Genomic DNA, 25,143 nt, shown 5'->3' with positions numbered 1-25,143 from the left:
CACTTGCCTTGTTGTGATTTGTGGGACGAAGAGCAGGAGGTTGATGATGCTGTGGCTGGAGGCAGTGCTCTGAAGGGCTCTGTTGGCAGTGACACTGAGAGACTGAGGTGACAGGAGGAGGTGACAGGGTTCAGGGTTCCAGACCTCATTCTGGAGCAAGCACCTGATCCAGAGGATGCCCATCATGGCAGCTCTTCCTGTTGGTGGTTGGATGCCCAGGATGAAAGCAGGGAAGGTGGTTCCTGAGGCAGTGAAGATCTGAGCTGCACAAGTCAGGATGTCACCAAGGAGGAACTGGGCTGTCACAGCTGAGATGGCCATGATACACAGAGTGTCACCATAAAATTTCAGAAGGGTTTAAGCATACAAAATAACACCATAACACTTCAGCAGGCTGCAAGCATCTGCCCTCCTTGTTCTTTAGCCCAACCTTTTACACCCCTCATGTTGATGCATTGCACCTGTGTGCCCTCTGTTCCCTGTGTGATTGGTCAGTTCAACTCAGCACTCCTTATTTTCAGTGCTGTTCACCTGCTTTTCACAGCTGCACCCATTGGGGATGAGGCTGGCCACAGCCTCCCTCATAATTACCACAAACTGTGTGCCTACACTGGGAAAATTCTGGGAAGAGAAATGTACCAGGCATCTGCAAATTGTTGTAAACTTGATGGGTGAAACAGAGCCACAAGGAGCTGAGGCTGGAAGAGAAGGGAGTGCATGTAACCAGGTGGACACTGCATAAATGTGTGCTGAGCTTGGTACCCATGCAGCCAGGATGCTGCTTTATTCATTATCCAGGTTTTCTGTCCTGGGATCCTGCCCACAAAATGGGCACCTTTTCCCTGCTGGGCCACCTCAGCCTCTCTGGGTTCAGCTCTGGGGCTGCTGCTCCTCTTTTCTTGTGCCCTGAACAGCTCTGACCTGCACAACAGAGGCACCAACATCCTTAAACCACTGCTCACCCCTGTGTGCTGTCTGGGGACAAACAGGAAGCTTTTGGGAGGGAACAGCCCTTTCCTGTGCCCTCTCCATGCTCTGTCCCACAGCTGAGACACCCCACGAGCTTCCCAGCTCCAGGTGTGTCAAACACAGCCAGCAGGGCTTGAAAATACTCCACAGCTTTGGGCAGCTCAGCCAGTTCCTTTTTTACCCAAATGAAAGCAACGCAGCTCTGAATGAGATTATTTGTGTTCAGAGAGCTCATCCTTTATCTCCTGTCACTGCCAACCCCATTTATCCATTTCCTCTCCTCACCCAACAGGATATTAAAATACACCAATTGAATTTGGCCGATCCCTTTGTCCTGTTTTCATTCTAGCAACCAGAATTCAGCAAATTTTCATGGAAACATTATCACAGCTTTGTGGAATGTTGGTCACTGATCCTTCAGGTATCGAATTAATGCCTGAGGGTTGTGGTGAGCTGGGATTACCTCGGGGCAGGTGAGGAGCACCCTGGGTCACCATGCTTGGTGTGACAGACAATTAACATTCCACCAGGGAATCTCTATCATGATGGCATCCTGTAGGCTGGGAGTCTGTGTTTTCCTTTTGAATTTTCATCCTGTTGGTTGTTGCTTACCCTTCTTCACGGTTGCCTCAATTTTTCCACCACCAGGAGTTTTCCTGCTGTGCTTGCTGATAAACACAGGTTTAAAGAACAGGGATGTGTCCACACTAGAATTATGTTGGGATGGAAAGGAGAGCTGAGCATTTTAAGATCTTAGCAGGAAATTCTTCCTTGTGAGGGTGGTGAGGCCCTGGAATGGATTTCCCAGAGAAGCTGTGGCTGCCCCTGGATACCTGGAACTGTTCCAGCCCAGGCTGGATGGGGCTTGGAGCCACCTGGGATAGTGGAAGGTGTCCCTGCCCATGGCAGGGGGTGGAACAAGGTGGTTTTTAAGGTCCGTTCAGGCCCGCCATGGTGGGTTGCAGACCACCCCACATCTGTATGCATCGTCATCTGCATATGCAAATCATATTCAAATAAGCCCCTCCGCGCGGCCCAGAGCAGCCGAACCTACTGCGGTTCTTCCCTTCGGCCCCCCGCGTTGCCATAGTTACCCAGCTGTCAATCACCGCGCCTTCTCCCGCCCTACCCGGACAGCTCTCTCGATCATTGGGCGGTTGCCTTGTCAATCTCGGCTCAGAGGAAGCCCATAGGCCCGCGCTGCCGCATATCGGCCCGCCTCACCGGGCACACGCTTTTGATTGGGCAGTCGCGCTTGTCACTCTAGGCGGCCAACAGCAGGGGGCGGACCCAGCTCCCCGCTGCTGCGCAATCCCGGCCTCCCATTGGCGCATCCTCCTGTCGCTCTGCGCCGCGGGGGGCGCGGATTGGCGGCCGCCTCACGGGGTGTCCCGCCCCGCGGGGCCGTGCGGCGCAGGCGCGCCGGGGGCGGTGGCTGCGGCGGTGGCGGCTGAGCGGGGCCGGAGCGGGGCCGGGCGGCCCATGGGGCCGGGCCGCGCTGCCGATGGAGCCGCCGCGCAGCTGTGGCGATGGCGCGGAGGACGAGAAGAAGCCGCGGCGGCGGGGCGGCGGCGGCGCTGCGGACGCCGGACCCTCCCAGCCGCGGCGGCGGAGCAGCAGCGGCGCGGCGGGCGCGGACAGCGCGGCGGGTCCGCAGCCCTGCGAACGCGGCGGCTCCGTGAGCCGGCAGCGGCGGGACTCGGTCCGCAAGAACCGCCCGCGTGAGTGCGGGGGAGCGGGAACCGCGTTGAGGCGGGGGGAGAGAGGCGGGGGGGGGGCTCAGAGGATGGGCGGGGGCGGGGCTTATGCTAATGAGTCAAGAGGGCGTGGCTTCCGTGGGTGGGGCCTCGGGGGCGTGGTCGGGAGGTGGGGCCGGGGGCGACACCGGGGAGCGGCGGGGAGGGAGGGATGGGGACACCGGGACAGCGAGGGGGGCTCTGACACGGGCACGGCACGGGCAGCGTGGGGACAGCATGGCGGGGTGAGGATCTGTACAGGGGGACAGCACACTGGGGTGATGGCACGGGCATGGAACACCATGGGGACACAGGGTGGCTTGTCCAGCATGGCCGGGCTGGGGACAGCACGGAGGGACACGGTGGGGTGAGGATTGTCCATCATCATCAGCTTGGGAATGGCACTATGGGGTGGTGGCATGGGCACTGCATGGCTGGTTTGGGGACAGCACGGTGGGACAGGGACATGAGCTCAGGTTGGGCTGAGGGTGGGACAAGCTGAGCTCCAAGAGCTGTGGCAGGTTTGGGGTGAGGTGACACCTGCCTGGTGGGGCAGGACATGGGATGGGGCTGTGGAAATGCTGAGGCTCCCAAATTGGGGACTTTGGATGGGAAGGCAGCTGGTGACAGAGGGTGAGGGAAAGGACACAGCAGGACAGATGGAGGGACCAGGGTTTGATGTTGTGGGGCTGCACTGGTGACTGCGAAAGCAAAGCAAAGGGAATAGTTGAAATTTTGGGAAGGAAGAACCCAACAGGTTTGGCAGGAGCTGGACACAAATCAAACCAGGCTTTGTAAGGGGAAAAAAAATCCCTGAACTACGTTTGGAAATGTCCTCCTGCAAACAGCAAAATGGATGGCAGCCTTCATTTTGGGAGCAGCAGGAGCTGCTGTGCAGGTGCCGTGGCTGTCCCTGACTTCAGCCATATTTGAGGAATAACCAAGAGATTTTTCCTTGGCTTCTGCTGGAAGGAAATTGCCATACCCTGAAATTGAAACAGCCTCGTGTAATTCCTTGGTACCTGCACAGCTGTTAAAGAGCTGTGAGCGAGGAATCTGGGCTGAAAACATGCTCAGGATTCTGCTGCATCTCAGCTGGCACTGGCAGTGCTGAGGCATTGTTGTTACCAGATTTTTTTTAAGTTTTAAGAGTCTTCCTGCTCTTTTTTTTTTTTTTTTGATAGTGTGAAAAACAGAAATAGAGGACCGTGGGGCTGTTAACTAGAGATTTGTTAAAAGCTGCAGGGACATGAAGGAGATCTGAGGTATGAAAATGAGGGAGGACTGAGCTCTGTGTTAGGTGATAATTCTCTGCCTTGCTCAGGGCAGTTTCTGTGCCTGCTCTGGACAATGTGGATTAAAGTTGGATGCTGAGAGTGGCGTGAGATACTTTAAGGAAAACAGAAAAAAGGGTTTGGATCGAGTCTGGAAGGTCAGCATGGTGGGAGTTGGGATTACAATCTAGTCTGATTTTCCTAAATTATTCTTGTAAGTGGAAGAGAAATGTGCTGGAGCAGGTGAGTCTCTCATTGTCCCCCTCATCTCAGGGACAATGCCTGTGGCATTTAACCCCATTCCTGTTTTGGGGTTAAAATGCTCCATCCCACCTTAAGGAAAACTCCAGCCAAAATGAAAGGAAATCATTTAATGGGTGTGGGATGAAAAATGTCCTACTTTAGCTGCCACTTGTCTGCTGCTGGCATGTGCCAGAGGAGCTGGGTGACCTTGAGGCTTCTCTTGCCTGCCTGTGCTGGCAGATGAGCCCCAGTTCCCCAGGAGTGAAAGGATTTTGGCAGATCCTCCTTCCTCCTCAGCCCTCTGTAATGCTCAGTGGCTGCAGAGAGCAGGGAACAGGATGGGATTTGGGATAAATCTGAAATAAACTCTGCACCCACCATGCCAGCTGTGTGCCTTCATGCACTGTGGGCTCTTAAATTGAAATTCCCTGTTTGAAATCCATGTGGAAATGGTGCTTGGGGACATGGATCAGGGGTGAAGGTGACAGTGCTGTGTTAGCAGTGGGAGTTGAGCTTGGAGGTCTTTTCCAGCCTGAATGAGCTGTGAAATGTTTTGAAGGGCTTTATTGGGATTTTCTGTGTGCCCTGGCAGAAATCAGGGGCACTGCTGCTCTCAGAAATGTCCCTGAGAACACAGAGGGGAGATTTGCTGAAGCTGTGCCGTGTTACACTGGGGAGTCTCACAGGGTTATTCATGCAGGCAAACATGTCATGCACAAAAATCTATCAATTTCAGGAGCAACCCAGGAAAATTCCCTCTGGAACTGAATTATCAGTGCCACTATTGAAATTGGACTGGGAACATCCCAGATGAATGATGAGGATTTTCCCATCATGGCTCTTGAGGAGCTGTGGCTGTGGGCAGGGTGAGGTGCCAGCAGAAACCTGATCATGGCCATAATGAGCAGGGAAATGTTTTTTTAATGAATCTTTTTTATAAGAGAAAGAGATCAGTGTTTCAGTTCATCAGCTTTCCCCCCTTTTCCCCTCCCTGCTCATCCTGAAGTATTGGGTTATTCAACAGAGGTGAATTTGGATTATTTCCCTGGTGGGCAAAATGTGCTTCTCCCTTCTGTAGCTTGTTTGTTTGTTCCTTGAGAAAATATTATTTCCTTCAACTGACCCCTGTTTTGGAAGTTTTAGTGTCTTCTGTCAGGATCATGCAAAGATATAATGGACATATCACTTTAAATTTTCAATTTATAAAGTATCCAAGAAAAGGTAAAAAATAAAATGCTGTTTTCTCACCTCTTTAGTGGTACAAAATTTAAGCTTTGATATTTAAATATCCTTTGCTGTTTTGGAATGCTGTATGAAATAAGAATTCCTATCAGAGCCTGTTTTTAGGGATGGGAGATGTGGACTTAATGTCACTTTATATTAAATGTTAATTATTGTATTTTTTTCTCAGCTGTAAAATTTCCAGCATGGTATAACACTATTAAAATATAATATTGAATATTTCAGATTAAGCCTAGAGGTGCTGTCACACACTGAACTAAATAATCAGAATAATCTTTTTAGCTCCTGATTTAATTGGCTCAGAAGTTAAGGCTCACTCTGAAATACAACTGGAGCTGCTTGTTTTGTGATGAAAATCCACCATGGAGATCTTTAATTATATCTCCTCTTTCATCTTGACACTTCTGCAGCTTCCAGAATAAATCTGTTGAGAGCTTTTTTATTTACACAGTGACCAATTTTATGAAGTAATTTACATATCAGATCAAGGCAATTTCTTTTGATTGCCCTGAAGATCTTTCAGTGCAAAAGGGATTTGAAGGGAGGGTGGCAGCTCTTGCTGTGGGCACACAAAATATCCTGGAGCTTTTCTGGGATTATTTAGCCAGAGCTGTGAGCCCTTAACTTTGTTGGCAGACCAATCTTTTGTTTGTTGCTGCATATCCATAGATCTGGCCCTGAGATGAAGGTTTGTTTTTAAGACAAAGAAATGTTTATATGAAAATATCTGGAGAGAGCTGCTTTTCAAATTGCTCAAGGAAAACAAAACTTTGTCAGGCCAATGGTTTGGGTTGGGAGAGACCTTCAAGACCATCTGATTCCATCCCTGCCAAGTCAGGGACAACTTCCATTAATACAAATTATTCCAGCCTGGCCTTGGACACTTGAGGAGTGAGGCAGCCACAGCTTCTCTGCCCACTGAGATTGAGCATCATGGCTCTCATCCTCTAAAAAACAACAGAGTTTCTGCAAGGACACAGATTGCAGGTTTGGAGCTGAGAACAGAGCATTTCCTGCCTCTTTTGGAAATGCCCAAACCCCCAAGGAACACCCAAGGAGGTGACCCCAGAGGTCCATGCAGGGCTTCCCTTGGCACCTTTGGGGTTTTCCATCCTTCCCATTGTTAAAGGAGACCTGCAAGGCTCTGCCCTCACCCAGAGCTCCAGGCAGCAGCAGGGAGGAGGTGATGAGAGCAGAGTTTGCATCTCTGCTGGTGTCTGGTTATTCCAGCAGAACCTTCTGAGTGAGCACATTCACCCCCAGGGATGCCCAGAGGATGCCAACAATTCTCCTGCTGCTCCTGGAGATCTGCAGCAGCTCTCTTGGAAAAATTGCTTCAGAGGCTTCAAAGGGAGAAATCTCTGGATGGGGAAAAAAAATAAATCAGTGTTTTACAGAAATCTTGGTGGCAGATGGTGATGGCGTTGATCCAGGAGAGCTTCCTCCTCCCTCCCTTGGATTTTTCTAGTTCTCAGACATGGAAGAGCTGTTGCTGCCCTGCATGTTCCTGTGAGTCTCAGGAAAAAATCTCCAGTTCTTCATGTCCTTGGAATAATTTCCTCCTCTTGTTTGTGTGCCATTCCCCTTTCCTACAAAAAAAGGTTTCTAGGGAAGTTTTGTCCCTGTAATGGATTGAGTTCTCCAACAGGTGTTACTGCACAGGGAATCCTTCACAACCTGAGAAAGAATTACTTAATTTTGAGCTCACATGCTTCTTCCTTGGATTCTTAACCTGTGGCTGGGATGTGTATAATGAGGGCTCCATAATTAACAATCATTGGGGTAAGATAATTACCTTAATAGTGTGTCTTTCTGAGTGTATCCCTGGTGGCTTGGGGAAGGTGCAGCTGAGCTGCTGGCAGATGGAGCTCCCCAGCTGCTCAGTGTGGAGCTTTTCCAGCTGGTGCCACAGCTCTGCTGGGGTTGTGTCCCACCTCAGGGGGTTGGATTTGCTTTTTGGAGCCAGTGCTGAGTGGAGATGGTGACCCCTGATTCCAGCCTGGCTGCAGTTCCTGCCAGCTCTGCTGGCATCATTCCTGTTTTCCTGCTCCTGGTGACACAGAGAGTGAATAACTGGTGTGGTTTAACTCCATGCCTCATCTTCTGCCCAAATAAAAACTAAATTTAATCAAAATTAAAACCCCCAAGACCCCCATTTTTACCCCTGTGTAGCCTGGCAGAGGGAGTGTGAGAGAAGATTGTTCTCTAAATGCAATGGGGATGCTTTAAAAAAATACCCCAGTGGACTTCAGAATGCAGAAATCAAATGGCATCTTCTGTCAGGATCAAATACACTCCAGAAATCACAAAATCATGGAATGGTTTGGGTGGGATGGGACCAAATAAAAACTAAATTTATGTGTTATAAAAAACCAGATATCTTGATGGTGCTGGCTTTGGGATGAAATTTCCAAGGAGCTGCTCTGTTTTTTTGTGGCTGCCTGAACTGATGGGCCCAGTTGGTGTTTGCCCTGAAATCTGGAAGGTTTCTGGCACTGAGTGTTTGTGAGCTTCACTGGCAACTTCCAAACAAAGATGTTATTTTACTGAAGCTGTGCCTGTGCTGCCAGCTGAGTGCTGGGGATGGCAGCCTGTTAGCCTGGGATGGAGCAGCCCCTGTGGCATTTTCAGCCATGTGGCTTCAGAGCACGGTGGGTTTGGATGTTTGTTGTTCCTGCTGCGCATCTGAGGCCATCTCTGAGTCCCCAGGCTCTGCTCTCTCCCCATTGTTACCCCTGTGTGGCCTGGCTGAGGGAAGATTGTTGTCTGAATGCAGTGGGGATGTGTTGGAGATTTTTTCAGAGATGGCTTAGAAAGCAGCTGTAAGGAGCAGATTCTCACAGCCTGCTTCTGTAAACAGCAGAGGTTCTCAGGTTATTTTTAATTACAGGTAAAAGTGACAAACATCAAGGCCTTGAGAGCCTTGCACATCAGAGTTCTCAGGCAGCTTTCTCATAACAAGTGGATATTCTATCTTCGGCTGTTTTGGGAAAGCAAGAATAATTTTGAGAACCCAAATCTTGGTATTGGAAACATAAGGAGGAGTTGGTGTGTAATCTCTGGCCTATTGTGAGCTCAGATTTTGCAATATGCATGAACTTGATTAACACTGTTATAAAAAGTGATTGATGGATTAATAAATCGGAGTCGATGCTGACCAATGCAAGGTGGGTCGTCTCCCTCCAACTTCAATATATGGTGAACTTCAATAGGGATGCTTTAAAAAAATTTCTGCATGTTCTGAGAGGAGCAAATACATTCCAGAAATCACAAAATCATGGGATGGTTTAGGTGGGATGGGACCTTAAAGACTTTCTGCTTCCATTCCCCTGCCTTGGACAGGGACACCTCCCACTGTCCCAGGTTGATCCAAGCCCCATCCAGCCTGGCCTTGGGCACTGCCAGGGATCCAGGGGCAGCCACAGCTGCTGTGGGCACCTGTGCCAAGCTCAGCACCCTCACAGGAGGGAATTTCTTCCTAATATGTAAATATCTCCTTTTAGTTTCAAACCTTTCCCCTTTGTCTTATCAGTATCTGCCTGTGTAAAAGTCCTTGGATTGCTCCTGCTCCCTCCCTCTGTTGGGCTGCCATTCACATTCCTTTCCCTTTCATTCATGAAAAGTTATTTTTGTGTCTCTTCTTGTTTGAAGTAAATGCCTCTGAAATGGAGAGTGATTGGGGTTTGGATGTGTCTCCAAAAATAGAGCTTGCATCTTCTTTCAAGATTTCCTTTGGTGATGGTTGGGGGTGGCCTCTGTGGAAATCCATAAAAATAACTTGGTGGATTAAAAATACTGTGGGGAGCTGGAAAGCTTTGGGAGGGCCTGTACAGCCACCAGATAAATCTGCCTGGGAGAAAATGTGTCCTCCAACTTGTCAGGCTGCTGCCTGTGCAAAGATTGTTCCCTGAGGAGCCTGGCATGAGGGGTTCTTGTTCCAAAGGGAGAGCAATGAGAGCTTCTCCATGTTCCACCCTATCTGTTTGCAGATAAGGAATTTACTGAAACACAAGATCCTGTTTGCCAAAGGAACTTTGGTAACATCTATTCTGGAACGTGTCCAGGGAAGGGAACAGAGCTGGGGAAGGGTCTGGAGCACCAGGAGGGGCTGAGGGAGCTGGGAAGGGGCTCAGCCTGGAGCAAAGGGGGATCAGGGGGGCCCTTGTGGCTCTGAGGGGACAGCTGGGGGGTCGGGCTGTGCTCCAGGGACAGGGACAGGAGCAGAGGGAACGGCCTCAGGCTGGGCCAGGGGAGGTAAAAATTGGATATTGGGAAAATTTCTTCATGGAAAGGGCAGTCAGGCATTGGCACAGCTGCCCAGGGCAGTGTTGGAGTCCCCATCCCTGGGGAGATTTTTGGATGTGGCACTTGGGGACATGGTCAGTGGTGGCCTTGGCAGTGCTGGGTTAATAGTTGGGATTGTGGAGGTTTTTCCAACATTTATGATTTCATTATTCAGTTTATTTTCTAAAAGTTCCTTTTTTCCTCCTGGAAGCTACCATAAGGATTGAATCCTGTTCCCATAAGCCCTTCCATGTGGCTCCATTTTCCCCTTTGCTCTGGATCCTGTGCATCTCCAGCCTCTCCTTGAGCTCATTAATTGTGATATTAATCTGTTCCAGTTCCCAGCTCTAATCTCAGATTCCATCAGATCAGAGGTTTCTCTTGATCTTTTCCAAGAAGCTCATTATCTAACACAGCTGTAAATGTTGCTGGGCCTGACACTGATGCATATTTTGTACCATGGGGGAATTTGACTAATAAAATAATCCAATTAGACATTTGTTTTTGTCTCCCTGCAGCATCTTAGATTACTTGTCTACCTCAGCTCAGTGTTGTAATTAGGGAAGGTTTGTACATCCTTTGATGTAAAAGCTCTGCTGTTATCCATGGCTCTGGCTCTGGTTCAGAACTTGGGAAAAGGAATAGCTGGGGATTAAAGCTGCAGCAGGGCTGTGGGGAGGGGGGTCAGTGTTTGAGCTGGGTGTCAGTTGTACAGCAAATTCTCTGAACAGGAGCTGTTGGGGGAATCTCTTATCAAAACCAGCATTCCTGAGAATGGAGTGACCACATGGGTGCTTAGAGAACAGAAATAATTAATTAATTCAGTGAAAACTGTTTGCATAGAATCACAGGATGGTTTGGTGTTGTATTTGTGGGGTTCCCAGATGAAGGAAGGAATGATGAATTGACTCCATGTTCTCAGAAGGGTAATTTATTATTTTAAGATACTATATTATATTAAACAATACTAAACTAAACTATACTAAATAATACAGCAAGGATACAGACAGAAGGCTAAAAAGACAATAATGAAAACTCCTGACTCTCTCCAGAGCCCTGACACAGCTTGGCCCTGATTGGCCAAAGAGTGAAAACAACTCCCAGCAGAATCCAATGGAACAATCACCTGTGGGTGAACAATCTCCAAACACATTGCACATGAGCACAACACAGGAGAAGCAAATGAGACAGGAATTGTTTTCCTTTTTCTCTGAGGCTTCTCAGGAGAAGAATCCTGGGCAAAGGGATTTTCCAGAAAATGTGAATGCGACAGTTTGGGTGGGAAGGGACCTTAAAGAGCACAAGTTCCAACCTCCTCCCATGGGTAGGGGCACAGAAAGGTGCTGATGCTGTGACTGTGCCACGTCCTGTCCCGTTTACTGCAAAAGCATCAGGGGGTGGGGTGGTCAGGACAGACAGAGATGAGAGATCTCTGCAGCCAGGTCAGGAACTTGGGGTTCATTGCAAAGGGCCTGGGAGCAGGGCCCTGCTGGGAGCTGCAGCCACAGCTCAGAGCAGGCCCGAGAGAAGAGAGACAGTGGGACAGAGGGTGAGAGAATAAGAGAGCGAGATTCCCGTACCAATACAATAAATCTTCTGTGTTGAATATTCTAATTCTCACTCACTGTGTTGAATATTCTAATATTGCACTAATCAATCTAGTACAATATACAAATCTCATAGCATTTCCATACAGCCTATAAGAATCATTACCACACTGTGTTACATGTTAAACCCTAAAAACTCCTCTTTGGGCCCTTTCTGCCAAGCTGGCAGGGTCTGCTCTGCCCCTTGGGCCTGTCAGCAAGCAGAGGGTGTTGTTCCATCAAAAGGGGAACCTTCAGTCTGCCACACCATTGTTTTCCAATTGTTCAGTAACTGAGGGATCTCAAAGCTTGCTTTCATTTCAATCTCACTTATAGTTTCTATATTTCAAAATCTTTTGCCAGGCAATCATATTTATAAGGCTTTATGCATATGATTGGCATATAAAGGCATGTATAAGGCATATAAATTAACCTTAAAAATCCCTTTGCCAAGATTTTTCTCTTGAGAAGCTGAGAGGCCTCAGGAACAAAATGTAAACATTGATTATCTGCTGCTGTGGAATGCAACAGGTGCATCTGGGATTGCTCTCATGTGGTTGTTTCTAATTAATGGCCAATCACAGCCCAGCTGTCTCAGACTGTCTGGTCAGTCACAAGATTTTATTATTCCATTCTTTCTTTTTCCTTTCAAGCCTTCTGATGAAATCTAAAACTATCATATGTAGTTTTGATATACTAAAACTATACTATTCTTTTAGTATAGTTTTAGTATATACTTTTTGTTGTCTTTTAATATAATATATGTCATAAAATAATAAATCAGCCTTCTGAAACATGGAGTCAAGATTCTCATCTCTTCCCTCATCCTGGGACTCCTGTGAACACCACCACAGCTTTCCTGTTTTGTCTTCTGATGAAATCCTTTCTTCTATTCTTTTAGTATAGTTTTAATATATAATTTTCTTTTAATATAATACATATCATAAAATAATAAGTCAGTCCTCTGAAATACAGAGCCAAGATTCTCATCTCTTCTCTTGTCCTGGGACTCCTATGAACACCACCACAGCTTTCCTGTTTCATCTGCTGATGAAATCCTTTCTTCTATTATTTTAGTATAGTTTTAATATATCATTTTCTTTTAATATATCATTTTCTTTTAATATAATATATATCATAAAATAATAAGTCAGTCTTCTGAAATACAGAGTCAAGATTCTCTTCTCTTGTCCTGGGTGTGAGCACCAGCACAGCTTTTCCTGTTTCACCCTCCCCAACAATTTACTCTTTGTCTTCTCTCTGCAGTCTTTCCCTGGTTTGGCTTGGACATCGGAGGCACCTTGGTCAAACTGGTTTATTTTGAACCCAAGGACATCACGGCCGAAGAGGAAGAGGAAGAAGTGGAAAACCTGAAAAGCATCCGCAAATACCTGACCTCCAACGTAGCCTATGGCTCCACAGGCATTCGGGATGTGCACCTGGAGCTCAGGGAGCTCACGCTGTGTGGACGTAAAGGCAATCTGCACTTTATACGCTTTCCTACCCATGACATGCCTGCTTTTATCCAAATGGGAAGCGAAAAGCACTTCTCGAGCCTCCACACCACCTTATGTGCCACGGGAGGTGGAGCGTACAAATTTGAGCAGGACTTTCGCACAGTAGGCATTTTTGGCTTCTATACCCTTAAGGATCTGCTAGTGAGGTTGCTTTGAAAGCTTCGAGCTCGAAACTTTGCTCTGCACGCTCTGAAATTTCTCTCAATCTGTGTTTGGATGCTGTCCCTAACTCCAAGTTGGCATCTCCAAATCCTGCCCTGAATGTAACTCTAAAATTGTTCATTAATGATCTTTCTTACAAATCTTCCTCTCTGTTTTTAATCTCTTCTTGTGTTAACCTCAGTCTTCTTGGTTTTTTGGGTTTTTTTTTTTACTCATTGCTGTCTTTCTCCTGCTTTATTTTCTTCCTTTGCTCACCTGGTTTCATTTCTAACACCTGTGTGAATGAGCTGGTTGAGGTTCAGGCATATTTGGTGGCAAATGTCAGGAAGTTCATAGTTGGGGTTGGACATCATCATGGGGCTTCACCTTGTTCATGGTGAAAAATATGTGATAAATCTTTGTTTAGTCAGGGCTTGGAAAAATGCAAATAAAGAGGCTTTTAGAGAATCATTAAGGGTGAAAAGCCCTCTAAGATCATCCAGTCCAGCACTGCCAAGGTCACCAGTGACCATGTCCCCAAGTGCCACATCCACACAGCTTTTAAATCCCTCCAGGGATGGGGATTCTACCGCTATCCTGGGCATCACAACCATTTCTGTTGAGTTTTTCTTATATCCAATATTGTGTGGCCAAGGCAGTGACATCCTTGCTTTTTTTTTTGATGTTCTTTTGGATGGGATTTGTGGGATATTTTGGTCAAACAATGCAATCCTGGCTTTTCACACTGGTGCCTCAGCATCAGGGCTGTAGGAGTTGCTGGAATTCTCTCAGTGTCCATCTGTAAATCCAGATTGTTTTCCCCTGTTCCTCACCTGAGCATTGCTGTATTTAAGAGTCCCTGTGCTCTCCCTCAGCCTCCACAGGGAGCATGGACATAGCTGGACTGAGCTGGCAGTGAATGCATTTTTCCAGCCCTGAGCATAAATACTTCAAATCCCTGGCTAATCTTCAATATTCCTCTTTTTTCCTTCCCACCAGATGGGTGACCTTGAGCTGTGCAAGCTCGATGAGCTGGACTGCCTTGTCAAAGGAGTGCTGTACATTGACTCTGTGGGCTTCAATGGCCGCTCAGAGTGTTACTATTTTGAGAACCCCACGGATGCTGAGAGGTGCCAGAAGCTTCCATTCAACCTGGAGAATCCCTATCCTCTCCTCCTGGTGAACATTGGCTCAGGGGTCAGCATTTTGGCTGTCTATTCCAAAGACAACTACAAACGGGTAACAGGCACCAGGTGAGTGCTGGGGGGGAAAAGGGACTCTGATTTTGGGGTGTGGAGCACATTCCTGATTTGTAAATGGCATTTTCAGGGCCAAGCTGCAGTAAAGGTGGTGAGGGAAATGACCAAGCTCTTACTGCAGTGACTCCCTGCCAGAAAAGATCCCTTCTGGAATAGAGGATGTGGATTTCATGGTTTTTCTTTGTGCAGCCAGTCTCCTCAAAGCTGGTTTTGCAGTTGCTCTGCTGCAGGAATTTAAGGGTTGTATTTATTTATTTTATGAGATCACATAGGTTGGGATTGTTAACAACTCTTAGCTTTGATCCAAGATGTTGAGATTTCCATCCTGACTTCCAGAAGTTGCCAGATTTTGCTGGAAGGGATAATGGAATAGCAGTAATTCCCATCTTAAAGATGTGGCTTTTGTGTCCTGGCAAAGCCATCGAGTTCTGTGGCTTTAAGCTATCCTGGATTCCCTGAAAGGTAATAATAATAATGATAATAATTTAAAATTCCCTCAGTACAGTTCTTACTAGACATCATTAGCAGCATCTCTGTGCTGTAAAGTGAACAAGACACAGTTTTTCCCCCAGCTTTTGGATATCTCTGCCCTGACACTCCAGTTACCCCTCAGAACTAACATTTATTTTAAGATTACCATCTCTGGATGCTGGGAAGAAAGTGGGCAGTGTAACATAAAAAAATCAAGGTGCAGAAGGCAGTGAGGGATTCCTTACAGCCTCTAGGTGTAGCTTTATTAATTTCTTCTATGAGATCACATAGTTTGGGATTGTTAACATCTCTTAGCTTTGATCCAAGAAGTTGAGATTTCCATCCTGACTTCCAAAAGTTGCCAGATTTTGGTGGAGGCATAGCAGTAATTCCTATCTTAAAGATGTGGCTTTTGTGTCCTGGCAAAGCCATAGAATTCTGTGGCTTTAAAGTTTTCTGGATTCCCTGAAAGGTAATAATGATAATGATAATAATTGAAAATTCCCTCAGTACAGTTCTTACTAAACATCATTAGCAGCATCTCTGTGCTGTAAAGTGAACAAGACAGAGTTTTTCCCCCAACTTTTGGATATCTCTGCCCTGACACTCCAGTTACCCCTCAGAACTAACATTTATTTTAAGATTACCATCTCTGGATGCTGAGAAGAAAGTGGGCAATGTAACATAAAAAAATCAAGGTGCAAAAGGCAGTGAGGGATTCCTTACAGCCTCTAGGTGTAGCTTTATTAATTTCTTTTATGAGATCACATAGTTTGGGATTGTTAACAACTCTTAGCTTTGATTCAAGACGTTGAGATTTCCATCCTGACTTCCAGAAGTTGCCAGATTTTGCTGGAAGGGATAATGGAATAGCAGTAATTCCCATCTTAAAGATGTGGCTTTTGTGTCCTGGCAAAGCCATCGAGTTCTGTGGCTTTAAGCTATCCTGGATTCCCTGAAAGGTAATAATAATAATGATAATAATTTAAAATTCCCTCAGTACAGTTCTTACTAGACATCATTAGCAGCATCTCTGTGCTGTAAAGTGAACAAGACACAGTTTTTCCCCCAGCTTTTGGATATCTCTGCCCTGACACTCCAGTTACCCCTCAGAACTAACATTTATTTTAAGATTAACATCTCTGGATGCTGAGAAGAAAGTGGGCAGTGTAACATAAAAAAATCAAGGTGCAGAAGGCTGTGAGGGATTCCTTACAGCCTCTAGGTCTTGAGAGAGGAACAGACTTTAAGGAAAATGCTGCTTTTCCAAAACCAAGATGGTTTTCCCTAAAAAAAGAGCTTAGAAATGGGCTGACCTGAGCGAACTGGGATGCAGCACTGCACAATCTGAGCTTTCATTTTCATTTTACTTTGCTTGCAGCCTTGGAGGAGGAACCTTCTTTGGCCTCTGCTGCCTTCTGACAGGCTGCTCCACGTTTGAGGAGGCCCTGGAGATGGCATCCCACGGGGACAGCACCAAGGTGGACAAGCTGGTGAGGGACATCTATGGAGGAGACTACGAGCGCTTCGGGCTGCCAGGCTGGGCTGTGGCATCCAGGTAATGCCTGCCTGCCCCTCAGCTTGGTTTTGTTTCCCCTGGAAATCCTGCAAGGATGAAAAACTGGGTTTAGGTGCCTTTGGAGAGCAAGCATTCCTGAGAGATCTAAGTTTTGAAGTTAGAAATCAGTTCTTCAAGATGAATCACTTTGGTTAAATTAGCAGTTCTGATTTTCTCCTGGAATTCTGATGGGATCTTTAATCCCAAAATTGTCTCTACAGCTTTGGAAACATGATGAGCAAGGAGAAGAGGGACTCTGTCAGCAAGGAGGACCTGGCCAGGGCCACTTTAATCACCATCACCAACAACATTGGCTCCATAGCACGGATGTGTGCCCTTAACGAGGTATTTGGGGAATCTCCTCCCTTGCTCCCTGCCTGGAACATCCCCTGTGTGCTGCTGCCTGCTTGAGGAATGTTCCCACTCTGGGAAGCAGTGGGAGAGGAGGAAAGGAGGGCCAGGGGGTGGAGAGGCTGGATATCTTCTCTGTGCTCTGGATTTCTTGGCCAAGCCCCAGCACTGCCACGGCCTTTGCTGCATCTTTGTGCTTTCAGCTTCTTTACAGTGCTGCCTTGTTGCATTCATGTCAAGCAGCATTGTACAGGGCTATGAAAGAGCAGAGAGCTGCTCTGCACTCCATCCTGAGCCTGCTTCCATGGATGGGCTGTGGGATCCAGCATCCTCCTGACTCCTCTGGCTCTGCAGCCAAAATGAGGCAAGACATGTCCTGAACAGCCTTGCTCACAATAAATCTGCTGATTCCTTGCTCTGGAGCTCAGCTGAATGAAAAGAGGATCCTCAGTAATTCAGGGGAAGTGTTAATCAATGTGGGGAGGAAAATCCACACAAGGATATGAGTGCAGGGGCAGGTGAGACTTGATCTGACTCCTCAGAAAGAGGATGAATAATAATCCTAAATTATTTTTGTGTTGAAGAACAAGAAAACTTCAGAGCTTGGATCAGAACTATTTTGGGATGGAAAAGTAAGGCTGGAGGTCTGGTTTAAAACCAAAATAATCAATACTTGGTTGGTCTTTTTCTTTCTTTAAAAATTGTGTTGGTTATGGGCTCCTAATCAGTTTTTCCCTCCCAGTTTAACAGTGGAGTCACTCAGGTATTTCATGATGGATCAGAGGCCAGAGCTGCCATGGGGGGAGGCAGGTGGAACTTGATGATCAGTGTTCCCAGGCAGTACAAGGATTTTGTAGGAAAATCAGCTCTTCTATCCCAATTCCTGAGGTAGAAAGGCTGTAGTTTGGCCTGGGAATTCCTGGGGGAGTCTGAGGAGGAAGGTGGCTTAAAATGGCCTGGTCCTTCTTTGTGTTGGAATTGTTTGTGGTGTTCTGCACATTGTGCCAGACACTTGGAGCAGGAACTTAATTCATAGAATTTCAGAGCCATTCTGGTTGGTGAGGTCCTTTGGGATTATCCAGTCCAACCATTCCCCAGCACTGCCAAGGCCACCGCTGCCCATGTCCCCAAGTGCCACATCCACATGGCTGTTAAACCCCTCCAGGGATGGGGACTCACCCTGGGCAGCTGTGCCAGGGCTGGAAAACCCTTTCAAAGAAGAAATGTTCCCAAATACCCAACCTGACCCTCCCCTGGCCCAGCCTGAGGCCGTTCCCTCTGCTCCTGTCCCTGTTCCCTGGAGCAGAACCCAACCCCCGGCTGTGCTTTCAGAGCCACAAGGGCCCCCCTGATCCCCCTTTGCTCCAGCTGAGCCCCTTCCCAGCTCCCTCAGCCCCTCCTGGGGCTCCAGACCCTTCCCCACATGGGGTTTTTATCATTGCAAGCAGAAAACAGAATTTAGCTTTAATATTCCTTTGCTTTTCCCTTCACACTTGCAGAACATCAACCGTGTGGTGTTCGTGGGCAACTTCCTTCGGATCAACACCATCTCCATGAGGCTCCTGGCCTATGCCCTGGACTACTGGTCAAAGGGACAGTTAAAAGCACTTTTCTTGGAACATGAGGTAAAATTCCTTTTTAAAATTTGTCTCATGGCAAAATACAAATCTTAGGAGCGCTCTGGAAAGAGCCACGTGGAGCTGTTGGGTGCACACAGTGCAGGAGGAGCTCAGGGCTTTGCTGCTACAGGCACAGCTTCCCTTTCCTTTTCCTTTCTTCCTCTTCCTCTTTCTCTTCCCTTTTCCTTTCTTCCTTTTCCTTTTTTCATTTTCCTTTTCATTTTTTCCTTTTCCTTTTTTCCTTTTCCTTTTCCTTTTCCTTTTCCTTTTCCTTTTCCTTTTCCTTTTCCTTTTCCTTTCTTCCTTTTCCTTTCTCCCTTTTCCTTTTCCTTTTCCTTTTCCTTTTCCTTTTCCTTTTCCTTTTCCTTTTCCTTTTCCTTTTCCTTTTCCTTTTTTCATTTTCCTTTTCCTTTTCCTTTTCCTTTTCCTTTTCCTTTTCCTTTTCCTTTTCCTTTTCCTTTTTTCCTTTTCCTTTCTTCCTTTTCCTTTTCCTTTCTTCCTTTTCCTTTTCATTTCTTTCCTTTTCCTTTCTTCCTTTTCGTCTCTTCCTTTTCCTTTCTTCCTTTTCCTTTTATTTTCTTTTCTTCCTTCTCCTTTCTTCCTCCCTGTAGTTGTATCTTTCTCCTCTCATTTATATGTTGTTAAAATAAACTCTCCCAGGAAAAGGGAAGGCTCCAGGGAGACTTTCCAGTGCCTAAAGGAGCTCCAATAGAGCTGGAGAGGGACTTGGACATGGGCCTGGAGTGACAGGACACAGGGAATGGCTCCCACTGCCAGAGGGCATCCCAGGGATGGGATATTGGGAAGGAATTTTTCCCTGGGAGGATGAGGAGGCTCTGGAATGGATTTCCCAGAGTAGCTGTGGCTGCCCCTGGATCCCTGGAAATGTCTAGGCTGGGTTGGACATTGGGGTTTAGAGCAACAGGGACAGTGGGAGGTGTCCCTGTCCATGGCAGGGGTGGCTCTGGATGTCTGTAGGGTCCTTTCCAGCCCCAGCCATTCCCTGGTTCTGTGGGCATTGCTGTTGCTGTGGCAGGGAACACATCCATGGATTGTCACTGCCTGTCCCCATCTGCTCCTCAGGGTTATTTCGGCGCAGTTGGAGCTCTCCTGGGACTCCTGGACTCAGCCTGACTCTGTGCAGGATCTGGGGTGGATCTGTGGGTTCAGGGCACTCCCTGGGCCACTGAGCCCCTGGTTTGGGGTCACTGAGCCCCTGGTTTGTGTCACAGCCCCCACTGAGACTGCTCCACTGTGGGGACAGCCTGGGGACGGTGTCTGGAAGAGTTGAAATCCATCTGGGATTACAGCACAGGTTTGTTCCAAGGGGTGTGATTGGAATCCACTGGCTGGGCCTGGGGGTGTATGGGAAGGTCTGGGGGGCATTTCAGTCCCATGGAATTGCCCCTTTTAGGGGAATTGTTTTCGTTTTACTCCATGTTTAATGACAGTGACAGATCCGCTGGGATCCTTTGGAGTGCCAAGAGCCCAGGTCAGCTCTGTGCTCGCAATCAGAGATTCCCCAGGTGCTGGGAAATGCTCTGGGAGAGGGGAAGAGCATCAGCACAGCCCTGGTGTGTGTACCTAACTCCATGTGGGACACAGCTGTGCTGTCACCAGGCTCTGTCCGTCCCTCTGCCCCATGTCCCTGTCCCAGGGATGGAAAGTGCAGCACAGCACAGCTCTGTGCCTCAGGGTGAGTCCCACTGCCCCCTTCCTGCACCTCCTCAGCACCCTCTGGATGCTGTCAGGCCTGTCAGCCAGCCTCCAGCCTTGAGATGTAAATTTGAGGGTGAAATAGGGATATTTGTTGTTTGTCTGGCGTTTTCTCTCTGTTACCAAAGAGACACTTCCTTCAGTCACACTTGGATCTCTCTAATATTCCATGTTACATTTTCCATGGCTGCACTGCTGTCATTTTGGGGGAATTCTCCCCTTTCCATGCATGCTGTGCTCCCTCTTTTCCCTGTGCATGCTGCCACACAGCCTGGGAGCAGGATAATGCAGAGTGGAGCCCCTGTGGAAGTTGCACCCCGGGGATGGGGGCTTGGAATGGATCCTGCACGCTCAATAAATGCTCTGTAAAATAACGAGGTATCTGCACCTTCCCTGGGGGTGGGAGCTCATGGAGACACAGCTTTGGAAGCTCTGGCTTCCCAGCAAGCAGCTCTGTGGAGCACAGGGAGAGCTGCTCAGATCCTTCAGATCAGGTCATGGTGTCAGGGTTTACCCCAGGATATCAGAGTGACCATCACCCTGACCCCAACACACCCTTCCAGCCCTGCTTTCTTCCCAGAGAAACCAATTTCCAATTTTTGGGATTTTTTTTTTTTCAATTGGAATTTTTTTCCAATTCCAATTTTTCTCTGATCCCCTTGTGAGCCTGGCTGGAAGTGCTGGACAGCCCCAAGCCCTTCCCTGCCTTTTGAATCCTGCTCTGTCATTGCTGGATCCTGAGATCTGAGCACTCCAAGGTGGGTTCCTTGTGTGGCACTGCAGATTCAGTGATTGCTTGGCTGGGGAGATCTGTGTTTGTCTCTAAACTCAGCTGACCTGAGCTGAAATTCTGGACACAGCCAGGGATTTGATCCCAGTGAAATCAGGGAAAAAAACACAGGGCTCCTGTGGAAGGTGATCTGTGCTGGCTGGGGAAGAAAATGTTTGTTTTTCCTGCAGCCTTACACAAGTTCCACTTGTGTCCTGGTGTTTGTTCCAGGATCATACAGCTCAGGGAATGGTTTGGGTGGGAAGGGACCTCCAACCATCCCATTCCATGGGCAGGGACATCTCCCACTGTCCCAGGCTGCTCCCAGCCCTGCCCAGCCTGGCTTGGGCACAGCCCCAGCTGCTCTGGGCACCCTGTGTGGGATCAGCTGAATTCAAATTCTCATTTGTTCTTCACTCCTTGTGAAATCACACAGAAGTTCCCAAACTCTCCATTAAAAACATCTCCATTTCTGAGTGCTGACTGAAGGGTTTCTACACTCAGCTCCTGCTGCACCACCTTGAAATTTAACACAAATGTACCTGGCTGGCCTTTCACCCACCCCCACAGCCAAAACTCAGGGAAAAGGCACAAAAACTTTGGCTTTTTGGAATATCTGTGTGCCTGGGACCAGTGTGGCTCCTTGATGTAAGAGGTCAGCTGGGCTGGGAGGGTGTGGGAATCCTTGAGATCCACAGGAAAAAGCCTGGCTTTTATTAGGGAGCCACCTTGCCATGGTTTTGCTGTGGAGAGCTGGGAAATCTCTGCAGGGCTGGGAATTCCAGGAGCAATCCCAGAGCCTGATCCCTGGGCTCAGCATCCTGCAGGTTTTCCTTTCCTCACTCTGTACTGAGCCTGTGTAACTCCTTTTTCTCTGGATTTTGGAGTAGCTCCAGCACGGTCTGATCCCAGCACCAAAACTCCTGGCTTACTGTCTGTTCTTTTTTTGTAAACTGCTTGGTTTTTTTCTTTGTTATAAAATATTAGTTATTTTTTTATATGCTTCAAACCCTTTGTTTGCTTTATGTCTCGTTCTTGGAGCTCCAGCACAGTGGGATGGATGTTGGTGGGAATGAGCAGGAATGTGCTGGGGAAATTGGGGTTGACCCCACTTGGTTTTTAGGTCACTGAAAATAATTGTTGGCAATCTTTGATTGTTTCTCCCTCCCTGCATGTTTCAGGTTCTGGGAATCATTTGTATTTCAAAATATTTTAAAGAAGGGAGGGAAAAATTTAAAGAGCATTAATTATTCTGGGGAAATTGCAGCAGTTTTGGCTTTGATGAAAAACTTCATTACTGATCATTGATACGAATGGGGTTGGTGAGGAGGGTGCAGCATCAATCCAGAGCAGGAGCCGTGGGGTGGAAACTCCACAAATAACTGTTCTGTGCAGCTCTGTGGGAGATCCAGACTCTGTCCCAGCAGGGGGAAGGACCCAGCGAGTTCATCATCCCAAAAATGGCAGCACAGTCCCTGGGGATCCTTCTGGAGAAGGTGATCAGGACATTGAGGGACAGCTTCCCACTGCCAGAGGGCAGGGTTAGGTGGGATAATGGGAAGGAATTCTGCCCTGTGAGGGTGGGGAGGCCCTGGAATGGATTTCCCAGAGAAGCTGGGGCAGCTCCCGGATCCCTGGAAGTGTCCAAGGCCAGGCTGGATGGGGCTTGGAGCACCCTGGGACAGTGGGTGCTGTTTCTGACCAGTGAAATGGGATGGGATTTAAGGTTCCTGCTCATCCCAAGGATTCCAGGTGGATCCGGCACTAGAGGGCAGCAGCCCCGCAGGCAGGGACGGGGACGGGGACAGCGGGACAGGACACGCGGGGGTCCCGCCTCCCCCTTCACACCCGGGCCCTGCAGGGACCCCACCCTGGGTGACCCCAGCTCGGCCACCCCAGGGGCACAACCCAGGGGACTTTGGCACCCGCCCGGCCAAGCCGTGAGGAGGAGGAGGAGGAGTGGGACAGAGCGAGCAGGGAACGGGGCTGGAGCTGCAGCCGCGGGGATCCCACAGCGCTGAGCTGGAGCTGAGCCCTGCCCTGCCCTAAGGGAGATCGGCATTGGGGATTTGGGCCGGGATTTGGGCCGGGAAGAGGAATATCCTCTCCCTAAGGAAACTCACCTGGATCCTGCACACTCCCTCTCAGCTGGGGGTTTTGGGGTGCTCTGCATCCCCATGGGGTGCTGTCCCCATTGTCTCTGCTCTGGGACATGGACAACGTGACCCCAACCCCAAACCTGCCCATCTGTGCCCTTCCCCTGCTGGGGGCATCCCCATGGTGACAGCGAACAAGGGAAGGGGGACAGACCCCCTGCAAACACACCCCCGCTTCCAAAACCTGCTTTTATTTACAATTCAAGTCAAATCACATGCAAACTCTTGGTTGGTTTTTGTTTGTTTTTTTTTTTCTTTCCTGGTTTTTCCTTAAGAAGAGTGATTAGCAAAAAAGACGCGTTATTAGAATTTTCAAATAGCAATTAAATATACAAAAATAGAGCTTACAAAAAAACCAAACAAACAAGAGGAAAAAAATAAACCAAAAAAAAAACCAAAACCAGCGAATGTTTTAAAAAATATTCTGCTGCAGAATTTGTAGTGTACAAACACGTCTATGAGGCTCCACGCTCCATAAACAGTCCCGAGTTTTTTTAGGGAGGGGGGACGGCACCAGGAGCCCCCCCAGCCCTGCCCCGGGAATACTGACACCCCCTCCCCACCCCGGGAATGCGACAGCTGAGGACAGCAGGGGACACCAAAAACCCGGAGAGGCCAGGGGGTGGCCCAGCTCCCCCAGGCGCTGATGGGGTTCGGGTGTTTTGGCAAGGGGAACCCGAAGAGCCCGGCTGGAAGCGCCGGGATGATCCCAAAGGATCGGCCGGGATTGCCGCTGCCCGGCCGGGATGATCCCAAAGGATCGGCGGGATTGCCGCTGCCCCCCGCGCCGTGGCTCTGGCTGGTGCCCCCTTCCAGGAGCTCCAGGCCCCTGAGGTAGCCGAGGAGGAGGGACAGCCGCCCTCAGGAGGGTGGGGGGGAATCCAAACCCGGGAGACCCCGCACGGCCACCGCCGGGTGTGACCCCGGGTGCCGAGGGGACACCCGACTCCAAGGGTGAGACCCCTTTCCTGCCGGGAGCCGCAAAGGCAAAGGAACCGAAGGCGAGGAGGAGGGAGCAGAACCGGCCGCGACGCTCGGGGCCCGCCCCGTTCGGGGCAGCAGTGCCGGAGCTCGGGGCCGTGGAGCTCCCGGAGCTCGCCGGGTGCCCCCTTCGCTTCCCGGCGGCCGCGGGGCTGCAGGAGGGAGGTGCTGGAAGAAGGAGGTCGTGCCGAGGACGCCGAGTCCCCTCCCGGCCCTGGCGGAGGATCCGAGCCCAGGCTTCATCCCGGCGGGATTCGGGGCCGCTCCGCTGCGGCCCAAGTGCTTTGGTTGTGTCCGAGCGCCGCGGGCGGGCGCGGCCGGGCCCGGCCCGGGACGGACGATGCTCTATACGATGTTCTGCGAGCCGGGCAGCGGCCCCTGCGGCGGGCCCGGGTCCGGCTTCCCGTGCAGCTGCGCCAGCTGCAGCACCGGCATGTTACACAGGGGACACACCTTCCGCACCTCCAGCCACTTGATGAGGCACCTGCGGACACCGCGACACCGGGCGTCAGTGGGGACACACGTGACATCGGCGGGGACACGCCTGGCATTGATGGGACATGCCTGACATCATGGGGGACGCATCTCACACAAGTAAGGACATGCCTGACACTGATGGAGACACAGGTGACATCACTGGGGACACACCTGATGTCAGTGGGGACACACCAGACATTGAGGGGGACACACCCAATACAGGTGGGAACACAGCTGACATCACTGGGGACACCTGACATGACTGCAGACACACCTGATTCAGTGGGAATGCAGCTGATACCGGTGGGGACACAGTTGACATCAGTGAGGACGTGCCTGCCATCAGTGGTGACACACCTGACATCACTGGGGACACACCTGACATCACTGGGGACACACCTGACATTGATGTGGAGCTGCAAAACCCCCCCAAGCCCCTTTACCCTGCCCTGGAGTTTTGCTTCTGCCCAGTTTTTAATTCACCATTTGGGTGCCTTTATGTTTTATTCGGATTTTTTGAGGGGGTTCTCTGTGTTTATATATAGGGATTTTGTATAGATATGTTTTGTTCATTATTTATATTTATATATAATATATGTTTATAGACTATAGTTATAGTTATAGGTATATGTTATATTTATATAATAGGGATATAAAAAGCATATACCTACCAAAAATAAACAAAATATATACATAAAAGGTGTCTGTGAAATTATAGACACAGAATCTGTAAATAATATACCAATAATTCACAATCATATATATAATGTGTATGGATAAATAAAAATAAAAAT

At 48.8% G+C, this 25,143-nt stretch overlaps 2 protein-coding genes across 11 annotated transcripts in view; one reads left to right on the top strand and one right to left on the bottom strand.

Annotated features, from left to right (window-relative positions):
• The first annotated feature begins 2,364 nt into the window (after positions 1–2,364).
• PANK2 (pantothenate kinase 2) lies at positions 2,365–21,744 on the top strand. 4 transcript variants are annotated; one of them, XM_074540553.1, is made up of 7 exons: positions 2,365–2,690; positions 12,601–12,953; positions 13,992–14,245; positions 16,104–16,280; positions 16,502–16,625; positions 18,131–18,256; positions 19,334–21,744. In XM_074540553.1, the coding sequence occupies exons 1-7, from the start codon at positions 2,474–2,476 to the stop codon at positions 19,382–19,384; spliced, it is 1,302 nt and encodes a 433-aa protein (XP_074396654.1). In that variant the 5' UTR covers positions 2,365–2,473; the 3' UTR covers positions 19,385–21,744. The 4 variants fall into 4 exon arrangements, with proteins under 4 accessions (XP_074396654.1, XP_074396655.1, XP_074396656.1 ...); XM_074540554.1 differs by lacking the exon at positions 2,365–2,690 and adding an exon at positions 2,845–2,950; XM_074540555.1 differs by lacking the exon at positions 2,365–2,690 and adding an exon at positions 2,853–2,950 and having other exon boundaries at positions 12,601–12,810.
• The window catches only part of RNF24 (ring finger protein 24), a 33,395-nt gene continuing 28,761 nt past the window's right edge, over positions 20,510–25,143 (bottom strand). For all 7 annotated transcript variants that reach the window (XM_074540560.1, XM_074540557.1, XM_074540559.1 and 4 more), the window contains one exon: positions 20,510–24,356. In XM_074540560.1, the coding sequence (XP_074396661.1) occupies positions 24,218–24,356 (139 nt within the window). In that variant the 3' untranslated portion in view covers positions 20,510–24,217. The remainder of the gene's footprint in view (positions 24,357–25,143) is intronic.

The sequence above is a fragment of the Zonotrichia albicollis genome, chromosome 5 (genome assembly GCF_047830755.1).
Source record: "Zonotrichia albicollis isolate bZonAlb1 chromosome 5, bZonAlb1.hap1, whole genome shotgun sequence".
In the NCBI taxonomy this organism is placed as follows: Eukaryota; Metazoa; Chordata; class Aves; order Passeriformes; family Passerellidae; genus Zonotrichia; species Zonotrichia albicollis.
This window is presented reverse-complemented; position numbering and strand designations above follow the sequence as displayed.